The sequence below is a fragment of the Centrocercus urophasianus genome, unplaced genomic scaffold (genome assembly GCF_019232065.1).
Source record: "Centrocercus urophasianus isolate 14NV4802_14NV808 unplaced genomic scaffold, USGS_Curo_1.0 seq_33, whole genome shotgun sequence".
In the NCBI taxonomy this organism is placed as follows: domain Eukaryota; kingdom Metazoa; phylum Chordata; class Aves; order Galliformes; family Phasianidae; genus Centrocercus; species Centrocercus urophasianus.
Genome location: NW_024884900.1, coordinates 4,670,496 through 4,691,726, shown reverse-complemented (window position 1 = coordinate 4,691,726; position 21,231 = coordinate 4,670,496). Strand labels below are relative to the sequence as shown.

The following is a 21,231-nucleotide window of genomic DNA, read 5'->3' as shown; positions in this document are numbered from 1 at the left end:
GACAGTGAATATGGAAGGCTGTAAAAGAGGAAAGAGTTGAACTATTTGCTCTCCCTGCCCATTACACTTACTGACGTGAGAAAAGTTTCCATAAAAGAAGACTAAGTGATGCAGATAAACATAAATCTGTCCCACAGAACAAACAAGATTTACATTCACTATAACTCTTGTTTTCTATGGATATTTATTCTAGCTTATCTTTTAAGCGATGACAAACTAGAAGCCCACAACTGCACTTTGCCATCCGGACAACCCAGCCCCCACACACCAAACCCCACACACAACTCAGCTTCCAACAGCTCTTCTTGGATTGTAGGAGCAGTTGGATTAAGCCAGGACAGACCAACAAGAACTCAGCGAGGGCCAAACACTAACCAAAATACCCAACGCTTCCTCCTGCCTGCACGCAACCACAGTTTATTGCTGCTGTCCCTGGATGCTTGCTTCTTCCTGTTCCTTTCTCTCTCTTACTCTCCTGGAGTAGATCTGACATGTTCTTCTACCAAGAATCACTCATACTTTCTCAACACCAGAGAGCAGAAAGAAGGTTTGACCAACAGTGGTGGCAAGATGGAAGGAGAGAGGAAAAGAAGGACCAGATGGAAGAAGAGAAGGTGAGAGAGGACGGGAGCATTGGCCCTTGAAAATGCACACATATAAGAACTGCTCAATGATAACATTCTCAGTTGTCTTACATGCAGTATCAAGCACATACCCTGCCTTCATATATTTACCAATCATTGGGTTCTGCCTTATTTTTTTTAAACTCTCATGCTGTGAAATTAATTAAAAATGATCACATCAAAATAACATCCGTGGCCTTCTCAAGTCTATTAATACTTGGTGCTAAGGCAACACCACTGAGCTACCTAGCAACACAACTGCACGCTTACCCCTATTAAACCCATCAACTCCTTGTCTTCCCATTCAAGTTCTGTCCCTGAACTATTTTAAAAGTCAGTCAGTTGAATAAATATAAATCTCATTTAGTTTGTAAGAACTGTCTCTAGGCTGCTTATCTTCACTGCATGTCTTCTGCTCACAGCCATGCGTACCTCCTACAGAATCCCTTTCACTTTGAGATGCTTGCTGTCCCACTTGTAGCTGCCATCTCCAAACCCCACAGCAGGCTATAAATAGGGCAGGATGTGACACAGCACTCTGGGAAGTTTGCTGTGCTCCAAGACCATAGGGATGCATCTTCCCCTTTGAACGACTGCATGCAACACACTTCCCAGAAAACCCACTGCTCAGGCCAAACTATTTTGACACCAGGGCAGCAGAGTATTTAATATAAACAGTGTAGTATTTCAGCTTTCTATAATTGGTTTAGAACAAGATAGAGAAGAAAAAGACACCTGCAGTAGTGCAAAAGGAGATGCTCAGAGTTCTACACAGAACACTTAAAAGGGACTTAATAACCCATTGATGAAATGACTTCTAATGGGATGACAGCAACAGCTGAGGATGATTACTGCTTTTTCCAGTTGGAGCAGCGCTGCTATTTGGTATCACAGCTCTCAAGGGCTGTTACTTGCAAGCTGCAGATTTTACAGTTTCTCACTAGGCTACATCAAGGAAGAAGACAGCATCAGAAATTGTCAGTGCTCTGTGATTTACACCACTGTGTGTAACGCAGAGCTGCCTGGCCCTCCATGTCACACACTCCCATTGCCATCACGCTCAGCCCTCTGCTTACTGCAGACAAAAATATAGCTACAGACTTAACAATTATCCAAAATATTATCATCCAACGACAACAAAGCCCTGAAGAGTGCCCAGATCACAGGCCAAAGAGCTGTGTCTAGGCCAGGCCTCTGCCTGCAAGGCAAGATGGAAGGAAGCCCACATGGCAACAGCAATTTGCAAGAGCTCAGGGCAGAGTTAAGGCTCAGGGCACAGAAACAACATACACCACTTAACACCCAGTTCAAGGGGAGAACTTGGCTATTCAGATTTAACTGCCTTCCATGTAGATCCACAAAAGAAGTCTGAAGCACTATAAAAATCACAGTTTTATTGTAGCAAACACAGCTTCAACTGCTCAGACTTTCCCAAGAAACGATGTGTCTCTCCCTCTCCACGCCTGTAGCGCATTCTGGTTTGCTTACTCTTCTGGATGATGTGCCAATAATAAGAAACAATCCAAATAGTTTGCTCAAAAATAATATCATTTACTCTTCCAAGATCTCAAAAAAACAAAAAAAAACAAAAAAAAACTCTCTCCAAAAAGTGCTCAGGGTTTGGCCCTTGGCACTGAAAGAAAGCATTTTGGAGCCAAATGTCCTCCACTCACAGTCATCTTTCTCTTTCAGTCTGACAAAAAAATCCAAATGCTTTCAAAAATAACTTTCAGTCCTCATTTTTTTTTTTTTTTTTAAATATGGGAAATTGGGAATGCTCACCAGGCCAGACCATGTAAATAAATACATTCCTTGTTCCAACAGGCACATGGTATCTTAGCAACAGGGGAAATACCAGATAAATATTGGTCAGGCTGTAACATCAGAGGTAGGAAAGAAACCACCACATACATATACATACTGTTTCCCCTAATTAGCCTCATGCTAAATGAGTGATATAGCAGCAGGGGAAACTCACAACCCGGACATGCAGACCCCAAGTAACCCTGGAACAATGAACTCCTGTCCTGCCAGGGCTGGGTAAGCAGCTCTGTTCCTCCAGCCAGGAAGGAACCACCTCCCTTTCCAAATACTGCTCTTGCAAAGGCAACTCATCCTCTTTGGAGAGGGAAACAGGAATAGAAAGAGCCATACGCCACACCCTTTAAAGGATCCTTCATATCCCTATGATTTTAGGGCTGTATCTGGGACAAGAAGTCCTATTTGCTTGCTTTCACATGTCACTATTGCACATGCCTGCGTGGGAATTACACAAGCTGCACTGTTTACCCACAGGCCACTCACAGGTGGGGAGAAACTTCGTAGAAGCTGACCCCGCGGTATCGCTCCATGTTCTGTTTGCTGTAGATTTCCAGTTCCTTGTATGGGTTAACTGACACCAGAACTGAGCCAATGTATGTCTGGAAAAGAGAACACAAAATAAAGAGGTTACATAAGGAGCAGTAGTGGGTTCTTAGGGAACCCACAGAGAGGCTCTGAAGGCTCACATGGTTAACAAGGGCTGCCTGCAGCAGAGCTCTGGGGATGCCGCTAAAGGCTTCCAAAGAGACCGAGGGTGCTGAAGAAGCATTGGAGAGGGTCCAGAGGAGGGCCACTAGGATGGTCAGGGGACTGCAGCACCTCCCCTATGAGGACAGGCTGAGGGAGCTGGGCTTGTTCAGCCTGGAGAAAAGAAGGCTGCAGGGTGACCTCATTGCAGCCTTTCAATACCTGAAGGGAGCCTACAGATGGGAGGGGAATCAACTCTTTGAAAGGGTTGATATGTGTAGGACGAGAGGAAATGGTTTTAAAGTTGAGGGAGGAGAGATTTAAGTCTGACATCAGGGGGAAATTCTTCACCCAGAGAGTGGTGAGGTACTGGAACAGGCTGCCCAGAGGTTGTGGATGCCCTGTCCTTGGAGATATTCAAGGCCAGGTTGGATGGGGCCCTGGGCAGCCTGGTGAAGCATTAAACGTGGAGGTTGGTGGCCCTGCATGTGGTGGGGGGGTTGGAGATTCATGATCCTTGAGGTCCCTTCCAACCATGGCCATTCTGTGATTCTGTGATTATGCTAGACACATCATCCTTGCCAGACAAACAGCACCTACGAGTGGTTTTAGATCTTCTAACAAGTGAGAATACTGGGTTATTTTTCATATACTGCTTGGGATTGGGTTCAAGCCTGGGGTTAATGACAACCCACTATGGAGTGAACTCACGAAATGTGGCGTGCATTGGGTTTTGAGTGCTGGCACGACCTGTAAACACCCGCAGGCCTCAAGTGGAGCACTGCAAATGAGTCCCTTGCATGCATTAACATGACACTCTTCAAGATTTCTGACACAAGCAACCATGATCTATTAAAGCCAATACCATCATCTCCAAATTCCTCCAATTACTGAACAAAGCTACTCTACGCCTTTTGTGCTTGATTAACCCAAACCCAGGTCACATATGGACACTCTGGGCTTCTGCTCCTCTGCTACTCACATAGATCAGATTCTCCTTGAAGCGCTTGCGGAGATTTTCAATGAATGCTGCTTCGCTGGTGAAGTTCTCAAGCAGGACAAAATCCTGCACCCCGACGCGGTCGCGGGCTGTCAGGGCACTCTCCATGGTCAGTCGAACGCCGTTAGTCCCTGCTCCCTGCAGACAAAAGCAGAGCCAGGTTAGGAGAGCTGTGGTTTTGTCCTGCAGCTCGCTGAATCTGTAAGAATGATTAAACACAATTGCTCACAGACAATCTATAAACAGGAGCTCAGAATAACCCCAGCGCTGTTGAAAAGTGTTAGTTCATGTATAGTAAGGCTTTATCAGTTAGTTTGCAGTCATTGTTTTGATGGGAGAAGCCAACACTGGGGAGAGGTTATTGCCAAATTTCCAATCACTTTAAATAAATGAATAAATCAAACAAGCATTTCATAGAGAGAATAAAACTAGGAGACTGAATTGTGCTCCCTCTTCTTTTTCTCTCTCGTTTCTTAACAGGAAGTCATTTTGAGGTAAGGAATCTTTTATGACTAACAATGATTCATCTCATGAGCAAACAGCTTCACACTGCTGATCAGCTGAGCAGCCGAGTGAGATCCCCAATGGGAAATTCTGGGAAAATACAGAACTAAGAATAAAGGGCACTTCTGCATCCCATCCCACTGTTAGGAATTGAGACTGTGACACTAACATCCATCCCATACATCAGGGAACTTCTATTCCCTGACACTCTTTTACAGGTTACATTTTCAGTCTAACGTGGTTCAGACACAGCCATCTTTGGGAAACATGGGTCTGCTGGCCTCTTACTTCATTCGACCTCACATATTAAAACAAGGGAGGAAATGTGCACCAGGTGACTCAGTCATTACTCGCAGGGAAAATTTCTACTACAGGCAATTAGATACAATACAATTGCAGGGTACAAGGCAAAGACAAGAAACAACACAAATCAGAGACAAGATACAAGGTATTAAACAATCTGCCTCGCATCTGTCTGCATTTGCTATCATCATCTTAAATCCTTCTTACTTTGCAAACTTCCCACAGCAGGCATCCTTCTCTTCAACCATTTCCCTACAGCACTGGAGCACTGCAGAGTACCTGTTATATTTGGGGTATTCCCATCACTGGCAGAAATGCCACCAGAGTTGTTCCTACACAGGCTCATGCACTAACAGCAATGTCCAGTCACCTTTTCCCAAAGCAGTTTTACACCCCAGGAATGCTGGACTGCTGCTAAAACACAGCCCTCCTCCTGCACAATGATGTGTGTGATTTTTGCTGATTCACACTGCCAGGTATTTCCTCTCTGCTCTTTCTCAAGATGTAACAGTGGTCAGAGCACAGGGACTGATGGCTTGCAGGGAAATAAAATAAAAGCAACTTTGGTCAGCAGAAAGTTGAGCTTAAGATTTGTTAAGTAGTAATAAAGGAAAGACCCACTGAAGCATAAATTTGGGCCCAAAGGAGTGCAAACCCCCTCAGCTTGGATTTGCTTAGGCTCACCTAGCACTGACAAAAGAAGTTTTCCCAACTTCTGCAAGTTCTAACTGGCTCCCTTCCTGAAAGCTCAGTGCCCGGGCATAAGTCACTGCATGAAACCAGCAGCTTTTGAAGAGAAAAACAAGCTCCTACAAATTACCACTAGGAAAACTCAAATCCAGATCCACTCGAATGGGACAAACATAACAGAGAAACATAATTTCAATTTTCCTTTTTATTTTGTTTTTATTTGGTCTTAAGGTCTGATTTATAAGCTCTCAAAGATCAAGCTTAGGAGAATTCTGCAGGTACTGGCATAGCAACTCTCCTTAAAGGTCCAGGCTTTCCAAGCCAATTCCTCTGTGCCTTCAGCAAAGTGCTTTGCTGACTTGTTCTATCCTTTTTGCCAAGGTAAAGAGGAGAGGTGGTGAGATAGAGGCCAATGTTGGTAACAAAAAAACAACAAAAAACAACAAACCCAAAGCAAAATAGGGATAAACTACATACAAACAAACTCTGCCTAGAAATTAGAAGGCTTATATCATAGCCATGCAATTCTGGAACAGCTTTTGGAAAAGGTGATGGGAACAAAGGTGGCAACAAAAGAAAAATCAGTAGTTTCCAAGTGGCTGAGCTTATGAGTGCAGTTTTAAAACAGCTGCCTCAAAAAAATGACTGAGGAGAAACTTCCACCCTCGCACAGTTAATCCAAGTTTATATAATCCTGAAGACTTTCACAGAAAACATCACTTAGCAGTTTCAGCAGCTCTTTCATCAGCCACTCCCCTGAGCTCAGGACAAACTGATCCCAGCTGCACGCAGCCTAAGGAAGAAGCAATCTATCCCACTTACAACACACAGCCGCCTCCTTTGGGACATTTAAGCCTAAGCAGCTTCCAGTTTGCTCCATGCTTTTTTCCTCTCATTGAAGTCCAATCTCCATCGGTGTGAACAAAATAAATACCCACATTTTTCAGTCCATTATAGGAAAAAAAAACAAAACCACAAGAAAATGCAACTTTTCAGCTGTATTTAAATGTGAACAGTTTAAAGTCGGGATCATGGAAAGAGGGTAAACTTCAGATAGCACTGCATTTTCCCAAGCCTAACTTCAATGCAAATGCAATATACCAGTCATAAACCACTGCTAAACAACACATGCTGTGCCACCATTTCAGCATTTTATTGCTTACATCCACATCTACCACCAACCTGAAATGTCCACACCAGCTATTTCACTACCAATAACTTCAACAGATGCAATGTTGAAGGAGGGGAAAATAAATCATTTCTAAAAATGGAAACAGAACAGTCATGCTGAAGGAAGAAAGTGGGCAAAGATGATACTATCCAGGGAAAAAAATAGTCACAAAGATGACCATATGTTCCTACTGAACGATGAATGTGACAGTAGGGCAGTGGATACATTAAATAGCTAACATGTTAGTTATTTCATATGAGTAGGCAGACATCAAATCTGGTGGCTGTAAATTAATGCTAGAAAACCCTGTCGAGGGGTTAAAAGAATATTACAGTGAAGCTAATTGACTATTAGAGCAGCAACAGGACTGGCTCCTTCAGCATCTCTGCAGCAAGACCTGTTTTTAACATATAGATTTATCTCTGCCAAAACACCTCCAGCTGACATTCTGTTCATTTAAAACATCCTCTGGCCTATGATCAGCTTGGACAGTTCTGAAAGCCCCGTGGCAGGGAGTAAATTATTTCTGATAATTAGGAGAACATGGAGTGTGAGGGTCTGATAAGATCCTTTCTTCTGCAAATCACCACTGCTTGAAGCTGCTACCAGAGCACAGCGGTGGATGAGCTGTTCTCACAGTGCCAATGCAAACAAAAGGGGCTGTCCCACCTGCCCTCTGTGCAACTGTCTGCTTTAGCTTGAAGCAATGCAACTTACCCTGCAAAACGATAAGCAGATGATCAGGTAGTTTTCTATCAGCTTAGTGAGCTGAATCACTCTGCCATGGGATCAGGTGAGTGTCAGACTGAGGGCTGGAAGGACATGGGCACAGGTGTCCCTTTTAACAGCAACGTATCATTAGGTCACCTCAACCATGGGCACCTTTAACCTGCCTACAGGAATCAAAAGGATCAGGCTAAGGATCCCTACCTTTGTAGGACATCCCATAGCAATGCCTTACTTGGCCTCTCACACCCAGCACAGGCTGCAAGCAGGGAACTGCAAAAATCTGAACCATCTCCACCTGATCTCAGTGCCTGTGGGCTCAGGAGTGCCCGTGTCTTCTGTCTGAAACTCACCCTTTACTAAAATCAGCTCCTAATGGCCATTCCTGCTCCAAGGAGTACGATGGCAGTCACTGCATTTCTTGAACCCACCCTGAGGTACGGCTCCAAGGGACTCATTCCCACACTATTCTAACCTACTTTTTGCTTTTAATCTCTTATCCAGAGCCATCAGCACAACAGTGGCTCTCTGCCAGGAAAGGAAAAGCTGTCACTCCTGAATGGTGGGACCAAGCCAGTGCAATTACCAAAGCGGTGCAACTTCCACATGCCTTTTTCTTCCGTGCGATTACATTTTGGGAGCCGCTTTCAGCCGATGTAAATTGGTGCTGCTCAATGCAGCCTGCAGAGCCAGGTTTATGTTGGCTGAGGTTCCAGCCTTCCTTTGTGTTCATACAAGAGTCAACAAGACCAGAAAATACCCTTACAAGCAGCTCCTCGGAGTACAAAAGCACTTGAGATTATACCACCGAGTTTCCTAAACTCAGTTAGTACACCTCTGACTTGGTATTGTGAAGATGTAAACAAATATTTTACTTTTAAACTACATTACCTGCCAAAGTGTGGTAAAGGATTTCCTCTGCTTAGCATTTGGAGATCCAATACACCTTGAAAACAAAACCCAAGGCTTTCTGATCTCAGCACAAGTTCCAAAGCACTAGAGTGCGCAGAGTGACATCTGGGAAATTTCCTTTTGGGAAGGAAGAAGACGGAGGGCAACTTTTTGCCACCAGCACAGGAGATCAGGGCTGACATGAACTGAGCAAGTATCTCACATCACAGCTTTGTCCGTGAGCTGTATGTGCAGTATCCCAACGTGTTGGAAGGAGTCTTTAATAGCACAATTTCCTACCTGCATTTTCCCAGAGGTGTATCTGAGTGATCAGCACCGACACAGCAATTCCAGACTCAGAACTGCTGTCAGTGGCTCAGGCAGCTCTCCCTCCTCTGGAGCATCCCTGAGTGATTGGTGAGAGAACACCTGCAGCTCTCATGTGAACAGCCCTACACAGAGCTTTGTAATCATCTGATTTAGAACGAAGTATCACACAACATAAATCGGATTTCTCCTTTAAATCTAAAATGTGTGTTTCAGTATTTTCCTCTGACAACGCATTATTACAGATTAGCTAGAAACCACTCAGCAGACTGGAAGACTTGCACTGAGCTGCAGGAAGCTGGTGCATATGGAAAGAGGCATCTTTATCTCAGTATCAAGTGAAAGATGATTGATCTGTGGGTTCCAGAAATAGTTCCAAAGCCGGGAACGGAAGTACAGGCAAGAACCAAATTTAAGTGGGAAGGAAGACACAGATTAGATTCTGGAAGACAATAAGAAGTCCAAACCAATAATGAACTTCTTGTGGGGAGGTGGCCGTTTGAACGCATTTGTCTCCTGGATAGCATAACGCTCTTCAGTGTCGTTCCAGAGCTGCAGGAAGGAAAATAAAAATCTCTGATTTCTGGTGTACTGTACAGCCTGGTTCGGACAGGGCATGAGCTAAACAGCAAAGCAGGATAAAATCAGCTACTTTATCCAGGGCTTCAATTCCGGAGGTGCAGAATGGGAAAGCTCTTCTTCCCTGTCATACTGAGAAAGCAACTATGAAAACAACAAGTGGATCTGAGTCAAGGGATCTTAGTCAAACACTTTGGATGGTCAGACTGAACGAGATCAAAACCAGATAAAAACACTGAGAACATGGGATAGCAGATATAAAGGGAACAACTTCTACTTGCAAAAAAATGACTGTGTCAGCAGCTGCCACTCAAGGACCATTTATAGCAGAATCTTTTTTTCCTTTTTTTTTTTTTTTTTTTTTTTTTAATTCTTGCTTCTTTTAGAGCAATACATCTCCAACAAAGGAATGTCTGCAGTCGGGTGCACTTTGCCCATGCAAGAACTCGGCTCTCCCTCTGTGATACTTCCCTCCTGATCCTAAGACACATATTGAATGGATTTAACGATGACATCCACTATGCAAGAAACTGTATTAAGGAGAGACAAATGCCACTTCCTTGCCTAATTCCTATAAAGTATTTATTTTGAAGTCTTCCACGTTTTAAGTAGACACAAGCTGGAGTACATTAAAACTTGACATAATCAGAAATATAGGGGAAGTAAGCTTGTTTTGCTCTCACCAAGATTTATTCCACCTCTAGCAGAAAGCTGCCTAGAAGCTACAAGTCCTGCCTCCCTTCCCTAAGCTACACGTAATCTCCCACCCTAAAATGCAAAGCAGAATGGGAAATGTGAGCAGTGTAATCGTACTGTGTGCATATTTGAAGTATCTATTAAATGCATGTAGGTCACAGGGAGATAGAGCTGTGAAAGTAAAATTCATTCCACTGAAAAACAATAATGCAGGGTGTGGAAGTTGCTGCAGTTAATTACCACTCCTAATGTATCAATCAATGGTATTTGACACTTGCAATATTTAGAATAGTAGAAATCTATCTAAGGAGCACAAATGTAAATCAGAAATGCAAATAACAATTAACTGTAGACCAAAGGGAGCCACGGAGATTTGCACGAGAAGCAGGAAATGTTGTTTGTTCAATATTTAAACATATTTTCCAGATGATACACTTTTGGGATGGCGGAAGAAAGACTGGAAATAGAGAAGCAATTATTATTGAAAAGAAAACGTTTGAAGAACTAATTTGAAGGAAAGAAAAAATGCTTACCCTAAGAAGGGAAGCTTGTATTTCCATCAACAAGCTCAATACAAAATAGTGGTAAGAAAAATGAATGAGGCAAACCAGAAACACGACCAAGGCTGGAAATGTGAATTGACATTTTTGCTCCTGAATGGGTGACATAAGCTGTTGCTAGTTGGTACACTGCTGATTTCAGTATACATAGCAGTGCTACCCGTGAGCTCAGGTCCTGCAGAAGCTTCAGAAGGCAAACAGATGGCATAAAGAGCAAACACTGGAATCCCTGCCCTTCCGACACTTCCAGAGAAGTTCTGCCACCACTTCTACATCAGACAGAGCAGGTGAGAAGGCAACAGAAACTCAAACACTGGCCCACAGATAAGCATCATGGCTTGGACTTCTTCCCAGCCTGCAGCAATGGGGTGCTGACCTCGTGGCCCCATTCCCTGCTCTTTGGTAACTGTGCTGTAGTCCTCTCTAAATGCACACATTCTTTCTTCTCTCTTGCATATTTGTACACGGCGTGACTCACTGTTATTCTTGGTGCACTCTGCCTTTCCCCACACTAGAGATTCCCACCTTCTGCTCTGGATTCCACACGCCCCACACAACCATTTCAGACCATTATGTCTTTCAAAGACAGTAAAACTTTCCAAACAGGGCAAGCACTGCAGTGCATTCCCAGTGCACGTGAAGGGCACTTCCACACCCACACGTTCTCTCGGAGAATATCAAGCCACCACCCTAGACAACATCACTGCTATCACCTTAAAAAATCACCCTTTTTCTGGGTCTGTTGCTGGACACAGGTTGGCTGCTTCCTACAGTCCCCTGTGAAAGATAACCACAATCCCAAAGCACAACATCCTCCACCTACAAATGCACCGTGCTGCTGGGAGAGGCAGGCAGGTCCTCCAGAAGCTCTGTGCTTCCCTTCAGCACTGAGAGAGTTCCTCAGGCAGCGCTCAGCACCAGATGGACTTTTTGGGAAAAGATGCAAGGATCTGCAGGTTGAGCAATTATGGGACACTCTGGCCCCAGTTCAACAGTTGGAGAATTGTTTAAACCTAGAGACATTTTGTTTTCAGTCCTTCTCCTCTGAAATTTGCAAGCTTTACCAATTAAAGCTTTGGGCATTCTTATCCAGACAGAACCCCACAACTACTTTTTCGTGCTTTTTAATAATGTTACATTCTTGACCTCAGCATCTTCCAGGGTCAGTGAATTTTGTGGCACAACTACGCACTGCATGAAAGTAATCTTTGCAGCTATTTGACAGCTTTTAACCACATGGAAAGCCCCTGTTCCAATGTTACTGCACAGAGAACAGGAGCTTGCAGTCTGCCCTCACTGTCACACTACTGCGTGTTACTTTTTCTCTCCTCTCTTATTCATCTTTTCCATGTAACAGTCCTAATTTCCTCCAACTTCTGCCACACTTTTCAAAGCTCTGGGTAGCTCTGCTGTGCTGCACACAAACTCAGGCTTCCTGGCTGCTACTAAAACACAAAGTTTTGCTAAAGTAAATACATCCCAGAGGGACAGTGAGTCCTTCAGCAGGTATTTCCTGCCATTCCCTGTGGCAGCAGTCAAGGGCACAGTCCCTGGATGGGACACAATCTGTGCCCACCACCCAAGCAAAAGCTCCACCCTTTCTTCTCCCCTAACACAGCATGCTGCTAAGCCCTCACTTCCCACTTTTCGAACTCCCACCTTCACTGCTGCCTCGAAACGTTTCTCTTCTGTTCCATTCCGACCACTTTCAAGTAACTTTCCCACTACTGTGCATTTCACAAAGCAGGCTCAAACATTTCACTTTCCTGCTGAAACCTTCTAAACCTTCTAAACTTATTTCCCTTCTTCTCAGGCTAGACAAGAAAGAGAAGCACACATCTCAAAACTGCACAAATATCAAAGCAGTAAAATAAACCTTACCGCGCCTCTGTACTTCATTTCTGACTCCTTCCAGCTCTCACAGTGCTTTCAGAGCCTTGGTTTACACCGCTGCATAAAGCAGGAATCTGAGGACAAGTTCTCTCTTCTGTCAGTTGCCTTTTTTTTTTTTTTTTTTTAATGACATTTTCGGTGCAGTCAGAACTCCTTCCCTCCCACCAGCTCCTACTGGAGCATCCCAGAGAGGGCGTTTTACAAGGGAGGGGAGGGGAATTCTCCTCCCCTCGCTAGGAGGGGACACACAGCACACACGGGGAGAGGCAGTCGGAGGGAAAAGAAGTCAGCTGTCCTCTGCCTTCAGCCTGCACCTGGGTCCCTGCAGCCCAATGGGGGAAAAACGGAAAGAAAAGTAATCACAGGCGATGGAAAAACTGGTGTGCAGCCCAACGAGCCAAACCACAGCAAACAGGACAGGAAGCCATTTGCTCCACTGCGGCAATTCCTTTCTGCACTGAAACAGCAGCAGCTGTACCAAGAGGGCTCCCCATATCCACTCCAGACTCACCCCAACCACAGCAGAACCTCGTGGGCAATTATAGTGCAATTATCATTCCGCTTGTCATCATTCTCTCACCAAATCACAGGACCACAAAGAGTCCATGGGTAACACAGTTTGCCTTGTCTGTCCTTGCAAGGACTCAGTATATTTGCTCAGCAATATTTATTCCCAAGCATTTGCAGACACCCACTCTCAGAACACCCACTTTCTATGGAAGCTCTCATTGCCAAATAACCAGCACTGCCACGTAGAATCCTTCCTTGCAGAGCACAGTGCAGCCCCTGTTGCCCTTAGGCACCCTGCACTGCAATCACAAGTGGCACATTTCCCTGCCCTGCAGGTCATCAGGGTTTGGTCTCACATAAAAAATTACTGGCCATTGCTACAGAGAGGCTGTGAAAACCAACAGTGCCCTGAGATGAGGGCATTCTGACAGTAATCAAAATGTATATTTGCCTTTGCATATGCATTAGGTGGAAGTGAAAGGACAAGAGGCAACAGACGCGAGCCGAGGGCAGGGAAATTCCAAGGAGACATTACGACTTCTTTTTTTTTCCCCCCACTATAAGAGCCATCAAATACTGGAATAGAGGCCCCCAAAAGTTGTGAAACCCCATCCTTGGAAATACCCAAGATTCAATCAGACAAGGGCTGAGCAATCTGATCTAAATCAGCCCTGCTTTGAAGCAGGGTTGCACCAGGGATTCCCACAGGTCCTTCCCAACCCAAACTACTCAGCAATTCTGTTATTTTGCTCAGTGGTCTCAGCTATCCAGCTGCCTAGAGGGCAGACAGACTCCTGTGCACAAACTTCTGTCCCATGCTCTGCCATTTCCAAGCATCAGCAACAAAAAAATGGGTCATCCATTCGATCTGACTCTTAGTGACTAATGGAAAAGATGGGTTTCTGTCTGCAAGTCTCACAACACAGACAGTCACAATCTGCACAAAGCATTTTATCACCCATCTCTCCTTTATACCACACTCTTAACAGGCCCCTCTCATCAAATGTTCCATAGTATGTGACTCTACAGTTAACAGGGAGCTTGACAGATGGCTGCAAATTCAATGCAGGTTTATCCAGTGTACAAAGCACTGCCCACACACAAAACACGTAAGTTGCGCGTGCAGTTTGGAGGTCTCAAACTTGGTGTGACATTACGAACCCACCAGCTGAGCATTCAGATGACGCTGACTCTAAATGCACACATCTACACCGAGCCTAATCCAAACTCAAGCCCTAGTTCTCAAAGGAATGTGATCAAGGGGAATAGAATCTTTCTTGCATCATCTTCTGAAAAGAGGAGACTGCAGCAACAGCTCAAATACTTCTGAAATCCAGGTGTCACTGAAGCCACCATCCCACTGAATGGCAGCTGGCATCACCAGTTTGTTACCATGTAGAGGTGAACAGAGGTGGCAGACAATGACATGCTTCCCTCAACACAGAGATGGCACTTTTGTCTTCTTTAAGTGAGAAAGGCTTCTATATTGATCATAGGATAAAAGGAGAAATCAGGAATAAATCAGATTTCCTCTTTCTAAAAAGGTTCCTTGGCCCTTAGGTGCTCTAATCTGAGATCAGAGCGCAGGACCCCAGGCAGCACCAGCAGTGCGGAATGAACCCTGCTCTGCTTGTCTGCCCAGAACCAACATTACAAGCAGCTCAGCTGTGGGAATCCATTTAAAGTGGTCCCATGTGGCCAAATCAGCCAAATTCTGCAGCACCAAATGGCAGGTTCTCCAACCATTGAACAAACAGAGCTGCAAAATCACCCCCAAGTCTGACGGCTGATAATTCGTGGCTGGCACTGTTTGGAGCCAGCTCTGCTTGATGTCATTCTTTGATTAAACTAAAGCAAAAAGCTAAAAAGCTTTGAAGTAAAGCAAGTAAAGTAACTCAAGGCCATGCATGGCCACTACTCGGTAGGAAGCTATTTAAAACCCAAGAAATGTAGCAGATGTTGTCAGCAGTTCAGTGCTCAGCGCTGCTCTCTAATTAGCTCTGACCCAAGGCCCAGCATTGATCCTGTGCTGGCATTCATCAGGGGAAGAAGGAGCCAACGCTTCCAAGGACTTGCTGTGAAGCTCGTGGAACACCTTCTGAGAGCCTGAGGACACATTTCAAAGGCAGGTTTAGCATTGGTCAGCTTTAGAGCACTGAAAGAAATAAGCAGTATTCCAACGCCCTGCTCAGTGCAGGAGCACAGGTAAGATCAAAGGTAATCTAAGCTACGTTTCCCAAACGGAGCCACGTCAGCCATCACCAAAGCACGACAGCAAGCCTTGAGCATGGAGTTTTCCACGTCTAATTAGAAACGTTGCCTAGCAGCTCTAATTCTTCAGGAGGGTAATGGCAACCCTCCATTATCATACCTCGGATCAGTCTGGTTATAGGCAAACTACACAGAGGTCTGTAACATTCGTGTTACCATTTTAGGTGTTAGCATGGAGTTATTTTCACATCTGCAACCTCACCTTTCCCATTGTCTCTACTACTTTCTAACAATCCTTCTCAGAAGGTGTCTTACAGCTGGAAATGTCACAGGAAGGAGAACATACAGTTGCGTTCAGAAGGACATTTTTACACTTTTTTTTTTAAAATGCAGAACCTTTTGTTTATATATTTGTGTATAGGGAAGACCTTTACTCAAAACAGCCTTTTTCTCTAGCCAAACTACTGCCCAACTCTTGTGGGCAAGGAAAACACTCCTGCTCGTGGGTTAGACTAAATTAGGAGGAAAAAATACATATTTGGAAAGCAGAGATAACCAACATAATTTTTATTTGTAAGATTCTGATCCCAGACTTTTGAAGTGAAAAGCTCAGGCTCTTCCTTTCCAGCAACAGAGAGCCCTGCCCTCGTCTGCACATTCTGCTGAGGATGGCTAGCTAGCTCTGTATCTCTAATACAGGCAACTACAGGCAGAGAGGTATGAATCAAGTTTTCCAGGCCCCACCAGTTAGAAATGAGTCATACAAACCCTGCATCAGAGCGCTGGGATTGCTCTGCTCCTTGCTGATAAGCAGCTGATTCCCTGCATACAATTTCACATTCAAAGCAAGGGGACTGGAAACCTTTCCTGCCAGCCCTGCTCCAGCAGGCTCACGGAGCAGTGCGTGACTCGCTGCGCTGCCCACAAGCAGTGGCTCTCCTGAGAAAAAGCCTGGCCCCACAGAGCTGGCATCAAGCAAACCACAGTCCTTTCCTGTGCTGTGCAGATTCCACCACACAATATAAATCTGGAGGTAAGAGATTCTGGCTTTGGTCTTTGTTATCCAAAAAGGAATGTAGGTCGTATTTACGTTACTCCGAAACCAAAAGATGTCGAGCTCCTTTATAAATGCTTATATATATGTATTTTATAATAGTCATTATTTCTGCCTCGCAGAAGAATTGCAGAATAACACACATTCCATAATTAGAAAGTACTTGGCAAAGACACCATGGGAAACAAACCGCCCTAAACAGGCCAGGAATTCGAGTCTCCTTCTTGCAGGTCAGAGGAAAGTCTTTCGCAAAGAGCAGACATTTCTTCAGCCCCACATGAGTCCTGCTGTCTGCACTGCACTGACTGAAACCTGACCGTAATGCCTTGCATCTCCAAGATGCCCTATGACAGGACCTGGGGGTTCTGAAAGACATCTGGCCCACTGCTAAGGAAAAAAGCCAGCAAAGGACAATCATCTGACCACACAACTGAATAACTCAATGCCCTGCCAAAGATGCAGTGTTAGCTGTCCTAACAGGCTTGATAACAAGGCAGAACCTCTCCCCTGCACCACCAGCTCTGCTAACAATCACCTGCTTTCTACCCCCTTTTTGCTTACATTGATGCAATTCACCCTCCAGCGTGCAGGGAGCAGTGAGATGTCCCCCCAGACAAGAAGTGTGCAACAGAAACATGGACACAGGATATTGGACCCAGGAGATGCAGCATTCCTGGTCAGATATGAGAATGCAGACCTCTGAAGGTTTAATAAAAAGCCCCTTGTACTCACTACAAAGATGTCTCAAGACTGCAGAATTCCTTCACCTTATTGAGAACTTCATGACATCACCTTCTCCGAGTCCTCGGATTCTGTGTGAATGTGTTAGCACAGTAACAGACAAAAGCTTAAAAGTATGATAGGTGTGGCCAAAAGGGTTCAAAACCCAAACGACAAAGAATATTTAAATTATTATTTTGGATTCTAATGTATGCTTTGTAATGCCTAAAACTGTCAATACTGGTTTTGTTTGTTCCAAGGAAGCTTCAACAGTGAGAACACTAAACTCCTCTTCTTCCCAAGCTCAGTCTTTCACAAATAAACAAGAATAATACCAAAAGCTGGAACGACACAGAAAGTGAAGATTGTCTCCTTGGACTCCTGTGCTTTCTCTGTAAGTGCTGCTCACTACTTTGACAAGTCTGACGACAGATGTGCTTGAAAAACAGCAGCTTAAAAGCACCTACACAGCCCTCACATTTAGTTATGGCTCCTGCACACACACAATAATCCTGGCTCTACGACGTGAGCGAAAACAGAAACTGGGTTAATGTAACAAATGAAGATCATTTCTCCTTGTTGTTGCTCTCTGCTGAACCAAAGAAACAGAAATGGATGACTGGCTTTGACAGCCACCATCAGAACAAAGCCCTGCTTTATAAATACCAGACGCCCTTACCATGATGCCAGTTGTCTCATGCATGTGGCCACTCTCACTTAGTCCCACTTGCACACTGCCCTGCGTGTGGCTCTGCTGGTTGCTTTACACAATCGCAGGGCACTGGTCTCTTCCACTGCCTTTACAAACACAGCCTACCCACCCTGAATCCAGCAGTAATTGTTGTGCTAACTTCAACGGCAAAGAGTTTAAAAACAACAGCTAATGCAGTTTGATTGCTTTGCCCTCACTTTGATACGATCATTTTAAGCAGCTCCCCTGCAGAGCCCGTGGCAAGAACAAGAAGAGCCATTCTGACAGGGCTGCTAATGCAAACAGCCTGACTCAGTTCAGCTGATGTGCATTCCTCTCAACTGACTTTCTAAACAGTCACTCCCAGTGGCAGGACCTACATCTTCCTTTTAAGGGGAAAAAATGTTTTCATAGGAAAAATTAAGCGTTCAAAGCCTTTGAATATCCCTGTGCTTCAGTAACCAATCTCTCCTTTAAAAATCTATTCACGTTGCGCACAAAACAAAAACATCTCCCTCTTTAATATAAAATTGTTCCTCTCTTGAACCACAGCCATTAGCTTTCTACAGGTAGAAAGGTTCTACACCCTGGCAGACCCAGGTGAAGCATCCTATCCTACTATTTTTCCACATAAGTCAGCATGGAAAAACAAAACAATTTTCCAAAGTGTCAGGAAGACTCATTCTGAGAGACAGAAACGCAGCTGAGAAAGAGCAAGCAAAACTTACAGGCTGCAGGCAAAGTTCTACAGCTCACATTGGTGACTGACAGTTCCTATTCCTTCAACATTTCTTTTTCTGCATTTCTGGAAAGAGGCTTAGTGTTAGAAAGGGATTCGAACTGAAAAGCATGTTATAATAAAAGCTGCTTGTTCTACTGACACTAGATAAGGAAAGAGTGAACAGCGGTGCTTTGCCTGCATGTTAGATGAAGGAAACAGGATTTCCCTCTGCTACTCCCTGAACAAGGTCCCAAGGAAATGTTTCTAATAATAGGAAATTACTATATAAGGCCAGATCAGCACTAAACTGCTTTCAGTCTGGAAAAGAAGAACATACGAGCACACTGAGGAGGGACACAATGGGCAGAGCAGGGCTCTTCTCACACCAGCAGTGTGCAGTAACCTCAGGTTGCTTGCCAAGGAGATGGACAATATTTAACCTGTGACACTTCTCTCCTGAGCAGAAAGGGGCCTCTCCCATAGCCTGAAAAAGAAAACAAAATGCATAAACTGCTGCTGCTAGCTCTTTTTCTTCCTGGAAGCAAAAGGATGGACAGAAGAGACCTACAGCACCTGCAAAGCAGGGCTGAGCACATCAATGATACACGAAGAGCAGAAAAAGACACAGCCTGTCCTAACACATGATGTGCCAGCAGTAATGCAGAAGAGAAGATGACAGCACTCCTGAACCCATGGAGCACAACAATTTGCTGCTTCATTTTGTGAATGGGACAGCTCTTATTTTATTTTAAACTGTAAGGAAGTTGGGCACCTGTAGAAGGAGCCATGTAATTTAATTTTCAAAACATTCCTATATAACTGTATGCAATAACATCTTGCAGAAAACAGTTCCAGCAGCAAGCAGTTGTACCTACTACAACAAGCCACGTACGTCTCAGCAAAACTGGCAGACTCCCTGCTGCCTAGAGCTTTAATTGCAGCCCCAATGCACACTTCTTACTGTCACTTGAACAGGTGCCAAACGTGCAAATCCAGCTGAAAAACAGATTTTCTTTCTTTCTATACCAATGAAAGGGAGTTCCTACAACAAAGCGTTAGCCAAATGTTGGCTGAAGTGACATAACAGGAATGCTTCCCTGTGCTCTGCAGTGAGTGGTATCTCTCCATCTCCTCCGTCCTCAGGTAAAGGCAGAATTTCTCAGCTCCCAGTGCAGAGAAGCTTAGCAAACAGTCTGACAGTCCCATAGCTGTTCATGGAAATGAATACAATGTAAGTTCCTAGGCAGGTTCATCACTTAGACTTCTTGTCTGAATGCAATAGATGTTTGTGACAAAACGTAGAAAGAATCCTGTGGCTGTGGACCTGCTACCTCCTGCCTACCTCTCTCCTGTCTACAAATACAGACCCTGCAGAATTACACAACTTATAGGAGAACCTGATGTCAAATCAGCAAAGCGCAGCTGAGAGACTTAAAATAAGAAGGGCAGGCTATCCTTATGGAGAACTCCTTGCTGAGACACCAAGAGAGAAAATTTGGACAGCAGGAGCCCTGTTCTTCATCACAGCAACAGAAGCTTCACAGCCCTGTTGAGAAGGAGCCGAGATTTACTGTTCCCTTTGCTGTTCCAGAGGATTGCTCCAGCATAACCAGGTCTCAGCTACGTTCTTCATGAGCTGCCCATAACCTGTCCTTGTTCCTGCATCACCAGTCCAGAAAAGAGCATGCACTCAAGGGTGTGCTAAGCTTTCCAGGGCATATAGCAGTGCTGTCCCAAGATGCCATTTCATATTTGACTTACACTTAAGGACATCTTAGTTGCTGAAGATGTTAAAGTTGACCTCTGTTTTTTTGTCCAATTAAGTACTTCACGTTCTTGCATGCATGACAGGACGCATCTACGTCTGTACAAATCTCAACATTAAGGCTGACCCTAACACTGCTGTCTTCTCTCCTTGTTTTTGGTACTAAGTTGCAAGATAAAGTCAGTAAATTGTTTGTTCAGTTTCATAAAGTCTGTTTCAGGATAAGTGAGATATTTTGTATTTGAAGTTAGAAGGAGCACAGGTACGAAACCAGGACTCCGACGTGGAGATCAACAGCCCCTGCCTCACAGGGGAACTTGGCACCAATACTTGTAAAGTTCTTCTCCAAATACAGGATTGCCTGTTTAAAAATGCTGACACCAAAACTGTAAGTTTAAGCTATCCTGTTTTCTGAAATCTAAAGAATGATGTTATTCTTCAGAGTGCCAACATGTATTGATTTAGAGAAATACCAAATAGCAGACCTGTTATTTCAAGCTGCTCTATAGGAAACAACTCAGCTGTCCTGTACTCAATCTTCTTTTTTAATTGACAGTTTTAATCAACGCAGTTTTGCATCAAAACAAACCACACCCAAAACCAGACCACCTGATGCTATGAAAAATGGTTTAAGAAGGAAACACCTCCCTCCAAAACAGCCAAAAGAAACCACTTCTTTTAGTTGACATGAAGCTTTTCTTTCTGGTAAAGTCTGAATAAAGCTAATGTTGAGTTCCTAGTCAGGTGTCAAAACGATTCTGCCATATGGAGACTGGAATGCAAGTGATAACCAGCTTATATTAGATAAATTCAAGCTCCTAATGTCACAAAAACAAAGGCTCAAAGGCTGAAACTTTACAAAAAGCATGGGAGAGGGGATAACATATGGAATATACTTCCTGAAATGGTTTGTTTTTATAAAATAGCTTGCAGATGAAGAAGGTCTCAACAGCTAATCCTACTCCCCACTCCTGCTAAGTGCAATATAGGAAGTTTACAGCAATGTTAAGATTTATGTCAGTCTAATTTGTACTTCAAGTTATCAAGTTAAGGGAAGTGGCGAGGTAAACACTTTATATTGGTACAGC

General features: G+C 44.2%; 1 protein-coding gene across 3 annotated transcripts in view; it reads right to left on the bottom strand.

Moving 5' to 3' along the window:
• MYO1C (myosin IC) overlaps positions 1 to 21,231 on the bottom strand; it is a 53,657-nt gene that overhangs the window by 16,214 nt on the left and 16,212 nt on the right. For 2 of the 3 annotated variants that reach the window (XM_042830118.1, XM_042830120.1), the window contains exons 2-3: positions 4,114 to 4,269; positions 2,928 to 3,043 (exon numbers count right to left, since the gene is read on the bottom strand). In XM_042830118.1, coding sequence (XP_042686052.1) covers positions 2,928 to 3,043; positions 4,114 to 4,269 — 272 coding nt within the window. Of the gene's footprint in view, positions 1 to 2,927; positions 3,044 to 4,113; positions 4,270 to 12,459; positions 12,623 to 21,231 lie in introns of those variants that run through there. The other variant, XM_042830119.1, reaches the window with a different exon arrangement.